Source organism: Pavona decussata, unplaced genomic scaffold (assembly GCF_977016875.1).
Source record: "Pavona decussata unplaced genomic scaffold, jaPavDecu1.1 SCAFFOLD_185, whole genome shotgun sequence".
NCBI lineage: Eukaryota > Metazoa > Cnidaria > Anthozoa > Scleractinia > Agariciidae > Pavona > Pavona decussata.
Window position 1 is genome coordinate 474,891 of NW_028145594.1, and position 12,924 is coordinate 487,814.

The 12,924-nt window shown below is 38.4% G+C and overlaps 1 protein-coding gene across 4 annotated transcripts in view; it reads right to left on the reverse strand.

Moving 5' to 3' along the window:
• Positions 1-12,924, reverse strand: part of LOC146462760 (uncharacterized) — a 121,632-nt gene that overhangs the window by 68,852 nt on the left and 39,856 nt on the right. For all 4 annotated transcript variants that reach the window (XM_085085230.1, XM_085085233.1, XM_085085229.1 and 1 more), the window contains exons 11-19: positions 11,937-12,167; positions 11,052-11,259; positions 10,153-10,247; positions 5,938-6,081; positions 4,480-5,004; positions 2,742-2,908; positions 2,366-2,513; positions 1,734-1,786; positions 511-650 (exon numbers count right to left, since the gene is read on the reverse strand). In XM_085085230.1, the coding sequence (XP_084941356.1) occupies positions 511-650; positions 1,734-1,786; positions 2,366-2,513; positions 2,742-2,908; positions 4,480-5,004; positions 5,938-6,081; positions 10,153-10,247; positions 11,052-11,259; positions 11,937-12,167 (1,711 nt within the window). The remainder of the gene's footprint in view (positions 1-510; positions 651-1,733; positions 1,787-2,365; positions 2,514-2,741; positions 2,909-4,479; positions 5,005-5,937; positions 6,082-10,152; positions 10,248-11,051; positions 11,260-11,936; positions 12,168-12,924) is intronic.

Here is a 12,924-nt window from a genome sequence, read left to right on the forward strand (position 1 = left end):
TACGATAGAATGATTTATTGCATCAAATGCTTTTGATTGTCAATAAATACTGGGTCCTGTCGACAATCCCTGGTCCACACTTTCATACCACCTATCGTACGCTAGAATTAGAAATGTGACCATAGAATGAAGGGGACGAGAACCTGATTGAAATTTGGAAAGCATTAAATTTTCAACTAGGATGTCTTATACTTGTCTAAATACTTCCTTTTCAAAAACCTGACAAGTCGTCTTTTTCAGTCTTCAATAAAGATCCCCATGGTGGATGACAAATTGAAATTAAAAGTTAGCAACGGAACTTAATTGTCTCCGCATCAAGGCCAGAACGGCTTTTAAGGCTTAAAATTTACATATTTCTTGCGGACAAAGACAAAAAAAAAGCAAGAAATATGCTCATACTAATTAGATTACCCCAAAATTCCACCAGGTCACATTGTTTACGATCCACACTTTGCACGGGACAATGCTAATTTTCAACTGAGTGTATACTGCAACAAAAAGTTGACAGACCTTGAGACGTGGTCCAAAATGGTGATGACAGATGGCTTCTCTATGGCATCGTAAGTCCAGCAATAATGCATCATGACATGTACCCAACCAGGACATTGGCAACCTTCACCCTGCATTAGTGGTTCCTTACCCGTCAAAATCTGTTGCAAAAATCAGGAACCAAATTGGCAAAGGGTGATTAATCTTAATAAATAAACTTCATCCTAATAAAAATAGGCGCATTCAACAGTGTCGTAAAACCAAAAGCACAAAAAAAAGTGCTTTGTCAAGACCATATCTATATTTTATTCTTTTTCTGGAATTCGGCCAATTCCCTATTAATCCTGATTGCTGATAAATCCTTATCCAGCAAAGAAAATGGGTCAACAAATGGTTACAGTTTAGCCAACAGATAAATATTCGTTGAACAATTGGTGGCACTATTTTCGATGAGGTACAAACTGTTCACTCTTAGATGAAACTTGATGTTTAGCAAGAAACTCATGCACCACCGAAGCACTCCTCTCTGCAAAATGATCTATGTAACTTTTCATGAAGTGTTATTGGCTGATTGAACGATCCTAAATCTAAATGAGAGCACAAACATGCAATGGCCTCAGAATGGCCAAATGGAGCCAGTTTGTCATGTTAAAGATTTTGTTTTTAAGACAGTTTAGGGTTTCCTCCTCTTGCAGAACACCTTTAATGGAATCAAAAATCATGGACTCCTGGGAAGTAGACAATGAGTATCACTGAGAAAATCGCATATATTTAGATAAATATCTCGGTGTTCTGCCCTAAATAAAAAAAAAATCACTGAGCTGTTCGTGAGGTCGGTGAAATAATTAAGGTAACGTCGCAGGCACGGCCAGTCCATTGAGATACAAAAACTTTATTGATTTAGATTTCTAATTGAAAAAAAAACCAACAACACCAACAAAAAACATTAAAACAGTGGAACCTCGATTTAATGAACCTCTATATAACGAAGTCCTCGGTATAACGCATAAAATTCTCCAGTCCGGCCTTTCAGTAAAATGTATGGAACAGAACCTCGATATAACGAAACAATTTGCCTAGTCCCTTGGCACTTCGTTAAATCAAGGTTCCAGCATATATAAAAAATTGGCCCATAATTGTGGAGCCCCAATAAAGTGCATTATTGGTAACAACTATTCCAATATGGTTTATGCTTCAACCCTTGAACCCTGTCTAGTAGCAGACACTGTAGAAAGTAAACTTACATAGGAAATGGGTGGATATTCAGATGGTTCCTCCGAAAGTGATTTCTCTAACTCTGAGGAAGGAAACATAGCTCCAAAAATTAATGTCGTTGATTGATCTTACAATGATAATCAAATGCTGTAATATTACATGAATTTCTTCGTTCTTGGATAGAAATCATAGTTTTCCCTAACTGAGTGATAAATATTTGCCGATTTTATGACATTATCAACTTTGAAAGGCAATGTTATCTCGTGTGATGTCATTAATCTCCATAGATCACATGACAAAATGGCCTCAGAAAAGGAAAATTATTTTTTTTTGGTGCAATTCTGAGAACATTTAAGAATAAGAAAAGGGAGACGGCTAGATTTCAGTACTGGTGTCTTGAAGATCTAAAGTGAGAGCTGCCTCTTTCCAAACCTCACTAATAGACAAGAGACCAGGCCTCCCTAAAGCTTGATCTCCAAGTAACTACAATGTATTATACCTTACAGGTTCTCAAAATCTATTCAAAACATAAAGCAGTTCTCTGCACGGGCGTCAGATGTTTAAGGATGACACCATGTCTGTTTTGTAGTTGAATATATGTAGGTACACGATGCAGGTAAATAAATTTACAGCAAAATAGAACTTAACCATTTTACGGTACCTGTAAGTTCCTTCATTTCTTTTGGACTTTCTGATAATGTCCACAAATTCATTCCACATCGTTGCCATTTCCAACACTGTATCAACAACTCACAATCTTCATCTTCAAACCAAGACTCAAAAGGCAAGGCATCTCTTCTGTCCGCAGCCTAAAAGTGCAATGCACAATAGCTAGATTTTTTTTCGTTGTTTTGCTTCAACAATCGTAATATACTCGTGAAGGATGAATAAAATAGACTGAATATTTGAAATATAGCTAGCTGTGGAACGAAGATTCAAGACAGAAGCTCATCAGTTATTACTTGAAAATGTTTTTTAATCTTTCAGGGTGTTAGAACTAATTATGTTCCCTCCAATACGCTTTTTGTACTTCTTACATAAATGAACAGGATCTTCCTTGCCGGATGTAATACACATGTCAACACCCAAAATTCTGCACTGTTGGAATACAACTGTTCTGTGGAGCAGTCAGATGACTTCCATCCCACTGGTTGATCCCTGTCATCATCACCAAAAACCAGCCGATTGTAGAATGATGCCGCGTCTGCAGATTCGAAAGAAAAGGCAATTTTAATAGCTTCTTACAGTGGCCCTACAACAAGCCTCAAACTTTTTAATTAATCTATGCTCATGGTAGAAATGACCTCACCAACATTAAATCTCTTCAAGAAACGAAGGCACTCGTTATTTTTTTTTTTAATTTTTTACAATGAATAGACCAATTTCGATACACTAAAATTCTAGCTTGGTTACAACACTTAGTGGAATAAAACAACAGCAATTAATTATTCATCTCTGAACCTCATTGTAATTCATGTTGTTTTATTCCCCTAAGCCTCATAGCCAAACAAGAGTTTTAATATATTGAAGTTGGTCTATTAGCCACCTTTGACTTGGTTCTTTTAAACTTTATCGTTTTAATTTCTAACCAATGGCATCTATATAGATTGGAATGCTACTACAATTACACAATTGTTGTTGCTTTGGTGCCCAAATTAAATTTCTGGACAACCTAGTTCCCAGGGTCTCTCTTCTTCCCGCCCCCTCTCACTCCAGGGGATGGGAAGAAGAGAGACCCTAGGAACTAGGTTGATTTCTGGAGTGAAGGCAATGAAACGAGTGTAGTTGTGCACTTGGATTCGCCTTGTCAGCTGTAAATTCCCAGGGGACTTGAAACACTACCTTATTGATTAATAAAAGCGGGTACAAATGAACACAAAGGTGTCAGACTTACTTGCGAAATTATTACTAGTTTTAGTGAGTTATGATTTACTGGTATGCGTGAAAGCTTTAATGACGATAATTTCAACTGAGACATAACCACCTTGCGATATGAAGTCCGCATCAATGAGAGTGTATGCCATCAGCAATGATCTGGATGGAATGTATAGTGGAGAGGGCGAGTTGGACAGTCACCTCAATAAGTGTGAGCGAAGAAACGAGTTCGCTTCCCAGGTGCCACACAATCGAGCAAATAGTCTTGAACTGTGATGACATACTGTTAAGATTGGCTTGTCACATTTAAAACCTTGCTTATTTCATGAAATAAACCTTCGATTCCATGTTTGGGAATGTAGGGCTCAAAATTATTGGTTGGGAACATCTGTTTGGAGTGGCACAGTAATACATTTGGTTCAAGCAGGCGTAAATATCGAGGAACGGCTGGTGTCTTCGATTTGCAGTCGATTTACATGATGATCGTTAAAAAAATTGTCACTAAATCAATGTTTTTTTTTTCCAGCCAGATTTGCAAGATATGCTGTCATTCTGTTTTGCAAGCTAGTCTTACAAAACTTAATGAAAAAAAGAATACTTACAAAAAGAATACTTTGTGAAAATTGTGAAAACAGCGCTTATACCTACAGCTATTGACTAGTTGCATCCGTTTATTAATAACTACATTACAAAATAAAGGACTTCAGAAAGTTAGTGCAAATGACGCCCAAATGCAACAACCACATTCACAAGTTGCTCATAGAAGCCTTTCATATTTAAGGGTGTGTGATGTTGTCACTGCTTACTGTTGTTGCTAAAGGATAGCTGCAAAAATAACATTTTATAAGACTGAAGGGAGATCTCTAAGTTGATTTTTAGTATATTGCAGTCACTTCTTACCCCAATTTGGTGAACAAAGTTGCGGCTGCTGGGGTTCCATAGTACTTAATTTGCGGTCACATTTGTCTTTTAGAAGACTGCTTTCCACCATAATGGCTGGGTGGAGATGTAACTTACGTAAAGAGATTGATGGCTGGTGTGTAAACCTTTCACGTGAAGCCAAGAAACTGGCCAATCTTTCATCCACTGTGCTCAGATGACGAGGTATGTTTTCCTTGTCAAAAGTCAAGAGGACAGGAAATGCATGACAATGGAGACTTGCTAACTCTTGTAAAATTTGCCCTTTCTTAATCTGGAAGAGTTTTGATTGATGCCTTACGCTGTTATTGACTTCTTTTTTTCTAAACAAGTCCTTTATGACAAAAGACATCCGCCCATGCTTTAAACATGTGATTGGGTCATTGAAAAGGAACTTTGAAATTTTGTGCTGTGAAGTTTGCTCCTTGGTTACAGTCTCGCACCCAGGCGTGTGTACTTGCTCTATACAAGTGTCAATCAAACAGTTGTCTGACTTTTCCCTCGTCTCTGTATGAAGGAAAAGGAAGGAAAACAATACGTGTTAAAAGTAAATGAATGAAGAGACGTGTTGAAACTTAAAGCAGGTTAACTACACCACAAACGTTCTCTGCAAATACCCTTTTAAGTTAGCTTGTATTTAGACACATGACATTGATGGGAAACCAATAGGCTCGTTACAGAAATGTAGTGTATAACAACTACACTAAACAAAACTACCTTATTTTCAGAGATTTGAAAATAAGATTGGTTGGTTCATCTATAATCAATCCAGGTTCACTTGTAGATTCCTTCACGAATTATATTGACGGAAAGGAAAAAACCGAGAATAAAACGAGACAAAAAAAAAAAACAAAAACAAAAACAAAAAGAAAAAAATGCCTGAAGTTCTAGAATTTGCAAAATGTATTTAGGAGGCCAGAAGGCTAATGCCATGGATATTTATTGTTAGCAATATGCAGTAACAACTGAAAGTATTTAAAGCCCTGTTTTCCAATCAGTTCTGATTAGAAAATTTGTTGTCACTTATGTTACTACCTTGCCAGTCAAATTCTTACATTTTTATTAAAAGCAATTGTCATTAAAAGAGTAAGATAATCAATGTACACCAACAACTGTCTGAGAGATTTTAATTGGCTGCAAAATTACTATTACCAAAAGTGTTTAACTCTGGTAGCCCAAGGGATAATGGTATGACACTTTCGTCAGTGCGTTCTTTACGAGCACTCCCCTGGATAGGTTCTATTTTTCCGGTCGTTGTGCCCAGTCTCCAACACGATGCCAACAAAGGTGATTTGTCTTCTCAAAAATTTCCTCAACCACAATAACTTTAAAAATAATATATATTTTTCTTTTCACTATAATTTGTTAAGACACCATAACCTCAAAAGTGGGCCACCCAACTACACAATTAAGATACCCATGTTAAACTAACTGGAGTACCTTCAAATGACGTCTCTGAAATACCATCTTCAGAACTGGACCTTGATAGCCCTGGCGAATCACTGGAAGATACTTCAACATCCCCAAAGTAGTCTGTATCGGCGGGGACTTTAACTTCACTGTTTTCTTCTTCAACATTGCGACCTGTTTGTTTAGGAAACAGTTAAGTCAAAAGATAAACAATAAATGTCATCTTGATTTTGTTCCACTGAAAAACCTTGTATTTTAATATACACAAATACCTAAAGCTCTGCCCCATTAATTATTGATGTACCCATACTGAGAACTAAGCTAACAACAACTGCTCATAAAAGAAAAAAAAAACCATACACGATGGTGCATCCACAGGATAAATAAAGTCAGGTAGAAACCACAACAGGCAGTAAAGCCGAGAAAATTCTGCTGGTGTTTTATTATATAATTTAGCGGTTTTTTTGAGGGTTTGCTGGATCAGGGTCATGTACTATCCAAGGACTGAAATGTTCACGTTGGATTGACGACCAACAAGTAAATTTTAGTCTTGATGTTTGTGATTCCAGTAAAAGGAGTACTTTGAAAGAGATTAGCAGATTGATTAGCAAGTGCTTCATAAATGGAACGTAGCAGCCTAAACTATTTTACAGATACACTAGTGTGTAGTACAGGAAAAGGAAACCTTGTTGTCTTCTGTTGTAGTTTTTGATAGACTTTCTTACAGCACTCTCCAATATTATTTTCCATCTACACTCTTTATGTAATGTTGGTTTTGGTTCCCTCGTTGACTACTCGAGACGTTCGTCATTTGCCGTCGGGACACATCGCTCAAACAAGTCGACTTGTGGCAAGTAAGTTTTTTAATGGCATTCACAATTATGGATGTCAATATACACTCGATTGCCGTCTATACTCTTTATGTAATGTTGGTTTTGGTTCCCTCATTGACTACTCCAGACGTTCGTCATTTGCCGTCGGGACACATCGCTCAAACAAGTCGACTTGTGGCAAGTAAGTTTTTTAATGGCATTCACAATTATGGATGTCAATATACACTCGATTGCAAAAACGTTGACACCTAAAAAGCATAAACCGTGAACGATGAGCCCCAAAGGATTTGTGGGTAGTTTTTAAACGATAACCTCATTTCGATAATCAATTGCCTGTTTTGAACTTAGGCAAATCGCGAATTGTATCAGTCACTCAAATTGGCCCATGTTGGCCAACTTGGAAAGCTTGGACAGTTTCTATCAGATTTAGTACACTTATACCCATAAAGCCATTGGGTCTCATCGTTCACGGTTTATGCTTTTTAGGTGTCAACGCTTTGGCAATCGAGTGCATTTTCAACTAGTGTACTGGTGTCCAGTTCTTGTGGGCAGTAAAAGGTCAGCAAATTTAAGCCCTGTTTCTGCCGAGGTAAGTGTCTAGTTAGGTCGAGAAAAAGTCGAAGTAAATCATTCATACGTAAATAACTAAGTTCAGCATCGTTCTTGACAATAGGAACAATAAACACAACAGGCTAGCCCCAGCACGACTGCTCATTGTCAACACTCAGTAGCATCTGAACTAGTAATCTGAAGGTCTTAAGCCGCCATTACACGTTGAAACCTTTAGTTGAAACTTGAGTGCAACGAAGAACGAGACCAGTTTCACGAAGTGGTGTTGGTGAAACTCTTGTTTTTTTCACCACTGCGACCGTTGCGAGCCGTTGCAGAAGTAGAGGACTTTTCTGGAGGTACATGAAAAACCAAGGATGGAGGGCACTTGGACGGCCAAAGAAGCCTCTTGCCAGTACAAAGCAGCAAACCGCGCGTCTGAAATTCGCAAAGGCGTTTAAACATCTCACGGCAGAAGATTGGGAGGATTTCTTATTTTCCAATGAATGCCCCAAATACCTCTTTCAACTTCCAAGCCCCAAAAATGACATCGTATGGGGCTCACAAGAGGACAAGGTTCCGCCAGCTTACGAAGTTAAGAACAGCTCAGAATGGATGATCCAGGGTGGGATGACCGGACGTGGCTTGACTGCTCTTCATTTTGTACCCCAAGGGAGAACTGCAACTGCCGATTATTACATCGAAAACATCCTTAGGAAAGAAAAATAAGCCTCTGCTACGCCGCAGAAGTACAACAGAAGCTGTAGACAAGCAAAAACTGTTCAGCTCTAACAAGCAGATGACACTGGTACAGGACGGAGCACCAGCACACACGGCAAAGGCCACCCAAGCATGGTGCGGTAAAAACCCTGCAGAATTTCGTCGCTAAGACAGAATGGCCAGCCAATTCGCCAGATCTCAACCCTGTAGAGAACCTTTGGAGCATCATGGATCACCTAAAAAGGCGCCTGAGACAAGCTTAGAAGAACATCAAGCCATCTACGCGGCACGATTTATCGCATTCCATGCCATGCTTCAAAATGTGATGAAAAATAAGGGGGGGGGGGGGCACTCAGGATATTAAATCTTGGAAGACTTGTACTTAGTTGAAATATAATTGCTTTGTTTAAATTGTGTATAGAAATAAAGCTGCGTTCTTGAGATATAACCATTTAAAATAGAGGAACGAACTTTTGGGACACCCTGTACTTTTCGTAAAACTTGTCTCGCAACGAAAGTTCGAAAAAGTTTCACAAAACTGACCATGTAACACGGTGCAATGCCTGCTGAAACTTGTTTTGCAGCGCTGTTGCACACAAGTTTCAGCCAAAAGTTTCAACACGTAACGGCAGCTTTGGGTTCGACTGCTGATAGGAGCACTCGGATTTTTTTTCCGAGTATGCCTGTCACTTACTGAATAATACATATAATAACAATGCCGTTTAAGTTTCTGTAACAACGTCACAGTATCAGTGATTTTAACTCAAGATATTTTATAGATTAATTAAAATGCAATCCATGTTTCAAGGTTTGCTAGAAATTTTTAAATAAATTTTGAAAGGTAGCCACCGGGTTTGATAAAATGTTGTGATGGTTTCAGGTTTTTATCCAAAAATCTTTAAATTTACATATGCATGTCACATTATAATTTACTTAAATTTTCTATGTGCATGCCTTTATTTACTAATAATAATAATAATAACAATAATAATAATACATATTGATTGACAACAGTTTACATAGAATTATTAATTAAAATTATTCTTTAGTTGCAGGATTCGAAGCTGTTTTCGCTTTTAAGGTGGAAACATCAGTTCCACTGTGGGAGGTGGTGGTAAACTGATGGAGCTAAGGTTGGTGCAACTGCCATGGCAGTTAGGGGAGAAGAGGGTGCCATTTGGGTTACTGATATTGGCATTGGGGTAGTTTTATTTACCAGAGGAGTAGCAAACATATGTTCCTCTTTGACTGTTTTTGTTGCTTCAGGTATAGAATCGAGCTTTCGTTTGTATGTCAAAAATCTGTTTTGTCACTGCATGTACTGCCGTGCTTTATCGTATTTTTCAAGGTCTGTACAATACAGCAACTCATCCATATTATTCTGAAAACATTGCATCTCAAGAATTACTGGGGGAGCCATTAGGTTCGTCTGCTTTAGATATTTGAAGCAGCGCCTGAGAAATGTTGGCTTGAACCCCACCTTTCTCGAATTTTTCTTTACCAGGTAATACATTTGTTTACGATCTACAACTGTCCTGAGTGCTTGGCTTATAGGTGAAAAAAAAAAAAAAGATAGCCAAACGACCTCTGCACAACTTGTTCATACTGAAAAAGAGAGACTGCTCACAGTCTACTGTTTTAGAAACCAATCAGTTTGTTTTGGTAGAGTCAAAATCTGTTGTTTGTCGTGGGGATTCTCGAAAAGGTTCTTTAAAACAGTTTTTACACTTTCCAAAACAGGTAATTGAGATGTGGCCTTTAAATATATCTAGAATTTTGCAAGCCTCTAAGGAAATTCACCTTTGATTTATTGAAATAACTTTGCCATTTTTGGTCTAAATCACACGTCACTTCAGATTAAGCATACTTCTAAAGGTAAGTTTTACTGGTTATATGATCAATCAAATTGCAATGACTACAGGAAAACAAAAGAAAAAATGTCCATTGTTGGGTACTTATTTAGCATGTTGTGCAGGTGTATTTTGTGGGTGAACAGCCGCTAAATTACCATTCACGTAGCCATCATGAATTAGATAACTGGGCAGAGTTAGAGCAAGTGAACAAAGTAGGAACAGGACTGCGAATGTAAGATGGTGGCTGAAAACATGACCGATTAACATATCACATTCATGCCAGTACTTACTGAGTTGCCTTTGGAGTTCATCAACAGCTGGTACAATTTCTGACCAATCAATTGTAAGGGAGCCTTTTGAAACATGTGGCATCTTTTCAGAAAATCTGTCATGTCAAAAAAAAAAACGTTGACGTAAGATCAGACATCATGCTATTAGCAGTCCACTAAAAAAAGTGTTCACTTACATGTACAGTAAATGTGGTCTTTAAAAATAAAGACAATTGCTCATGCCAATAAGAATTGGGAAATTTTTTGCAGCATAACGTCGACCCCTTTCAGTGGATATATTTTCAGACTTTGGTAACATATAGATGTTCATCAAAGTGTGACTACTTGTGGATCATCTTAACAACCCATATTTTTATCTGAAATAGTTGTTACTTAGATTAAATGCATGAAGACAGGAACAGCATTCCACACTTAAAATGAAACCATTGATTGTCTTCAACTAGAAACAAGGGAGTTCCATTCCGACAGGCCACAACGTTCACCAAATGAATGTTTACCCACTTTATCTGGATTTCTTTGAATAGTACTTGACTGCGTTTCTACCAGCCAAGGGATGTTTTATCATGCTGAGAAGTCGGATGAACTGAGACTGCACAATTCAATCAAGTATATGTAATGTAAGCAATTGCTGAAAGCTATGAAAACTAAAGAGCCTCGTAGTTTTAAAAGGATGAGAACTTGCACAGTGAGGAAAGCAATTAAGAAAACAAACCAAAACTTTTTGTGGTCAGCATAATCACAAGACATTCGATTTAAGCTTTAAGGTCTCATTACAGTATCCCATTGGTAACATAACTTGGTTGCTATGTGGTGCTAAACTTTTATTACTTTGTATCATTTACTCGTTCTTATAATTCACCCTAAAAAAGCTTAAAACAATGACAACATCAAACAAATACCGAGTAGTTATCTCTTCGAGGTAATGTGCAGTCTCTTGATGACCATTATTTCTCGCAACAACCTCTGGCAATGGTGTCCTGTCCTTGTAGGCATCGAAGACTACTCTTGCAGCTGACGTTGTGAATATCATTTCTATAAATTGCTGAGCACCAGTTTTTGCTGCTGTGTAAACTAAGAGTTGTAACACTTGAAGTGCTTCAGTAGATCCTAAGAGAAAGACACAAAATGCTATTTTGAAGCTCTTCTTTAGGCAAAATTAAACAGACCAATAAAGAATCTTGAACTAGATTATACAAGTGTTCTTGTTGTCTAAGGCCCTGTTCAGACTAGGTGCCCGTACCAGAGCTCTGTGCCCGGGTACTAAAAAGGACGACGTTCACACTCCTTCGTACCCAAGAAGCAATCGTGTTCTCCTTCGTCAATTTAGCGCCCGCCATTTTGTTTGCTGTATCGTAAGGAGGCATGAGGTAAAAAGGTGGGACCTGACAAAATCTTGTTCACACCAGTGCCCGTGCCCAGGAACGGTGCCCGAGTACTACCTTTGGAGGTAGTGCCCGTGCCCGGGAACAGTGCCCAGATTTTTGCTCGGGCACCGACAAATAGCTCTGTTCAGACTAGTGCCCGTGCCTGAGAACCGGGAACCGGCACCTAGTCTGAACGAGGCCTAAGGAAGCCTTAATTTTTCGCTGTTGTTCCAGGCAAATTATTACAACTGTTCAAACTTGTTCTGAAATTACCCTTTCTCATCACTGAATTTTTGTGTTAAATTTTTTCCTCATTGACTGAGACAGATCGTTCTCAAGTTGCCCCACGTGAGTAAGTGTTCTACATTAACACACCTGAACAATCTGTTAAGTTGGTTTCCAAAATTTATCTACCAATACCTTTTTCAGAGTTGCCACCCAAACAGCTGATGGACTCCTTCAAAAGATCAATCAGTAGTTCTGGTTTCTGAACAAGTCGTTGTTTAACCTCTTTCTCTACTTGTTCCCTCATTTTCTCTTGTTGTTGCATCTTTTCGGCCTCTTCATCCTTATACAAGATATGTGTTTCTCCCAAATAATCGCCATTCTGTGACGTTAGTATCACAGTCACCCACCCAGCCTTTCGTGACGCTGCAATTTAAAAAAAAAGAAGAAAAATAAGCACTTTAATTCCAATCTACTGGTTCCCGTTTATTTAAACAGTCTAATGTCACTGTTCCTGGACTGAGGAAGGCAACGCAACTGCGATATGCTCAAAGGTACGTGCAAAATACTTGACAAACAAGATAACGACTCAAGATGGCGCTATTAATAATATTATTGAGGGGAACACTGCCGTGCGGAAGGTTAGTCAATACACCTTCTGATTTGTGTGACAAAAATAACCTCACTTATCTCCCCAGCACTACGAGCTGAATGCTAAATAGCACGTGCTTGATAAGACGAGAGTATTGGTTAGCAGAGGTTAAACAAAAGCAAAGACACGAACAAGCTTGAGGGAAGTCGCCGCAAAGACTTTGCTGCAACATGCAGGAGTGAGTAGTTTATTAAAGGCAAGGAATGCAACCAACCCATCTCTAAATGGGAGGGTGAGAGGAAAAACGTTTGACAAATTGACAGCAAATACTGACTACACTGCACAACAAAACTGCAAATTGAACCTTGAACAGTTTGCTTGAACTTCTATAGCTAGACAGTGTCTGCTTACTTAGCCAGTAGTTTAAGCTGCACTATACAGCAGCTTGGCTTTACACGTGTACTTACAAGTTATAAATGAGACCTCAATATTTTCAGTCAAGGCAAATAAATGTTACTATGCTAAGAACAACAAAGCTATAATGTTGTTTGTTAAGCTACAACGAAACTATTGATTTTGCTGACCTTGGAA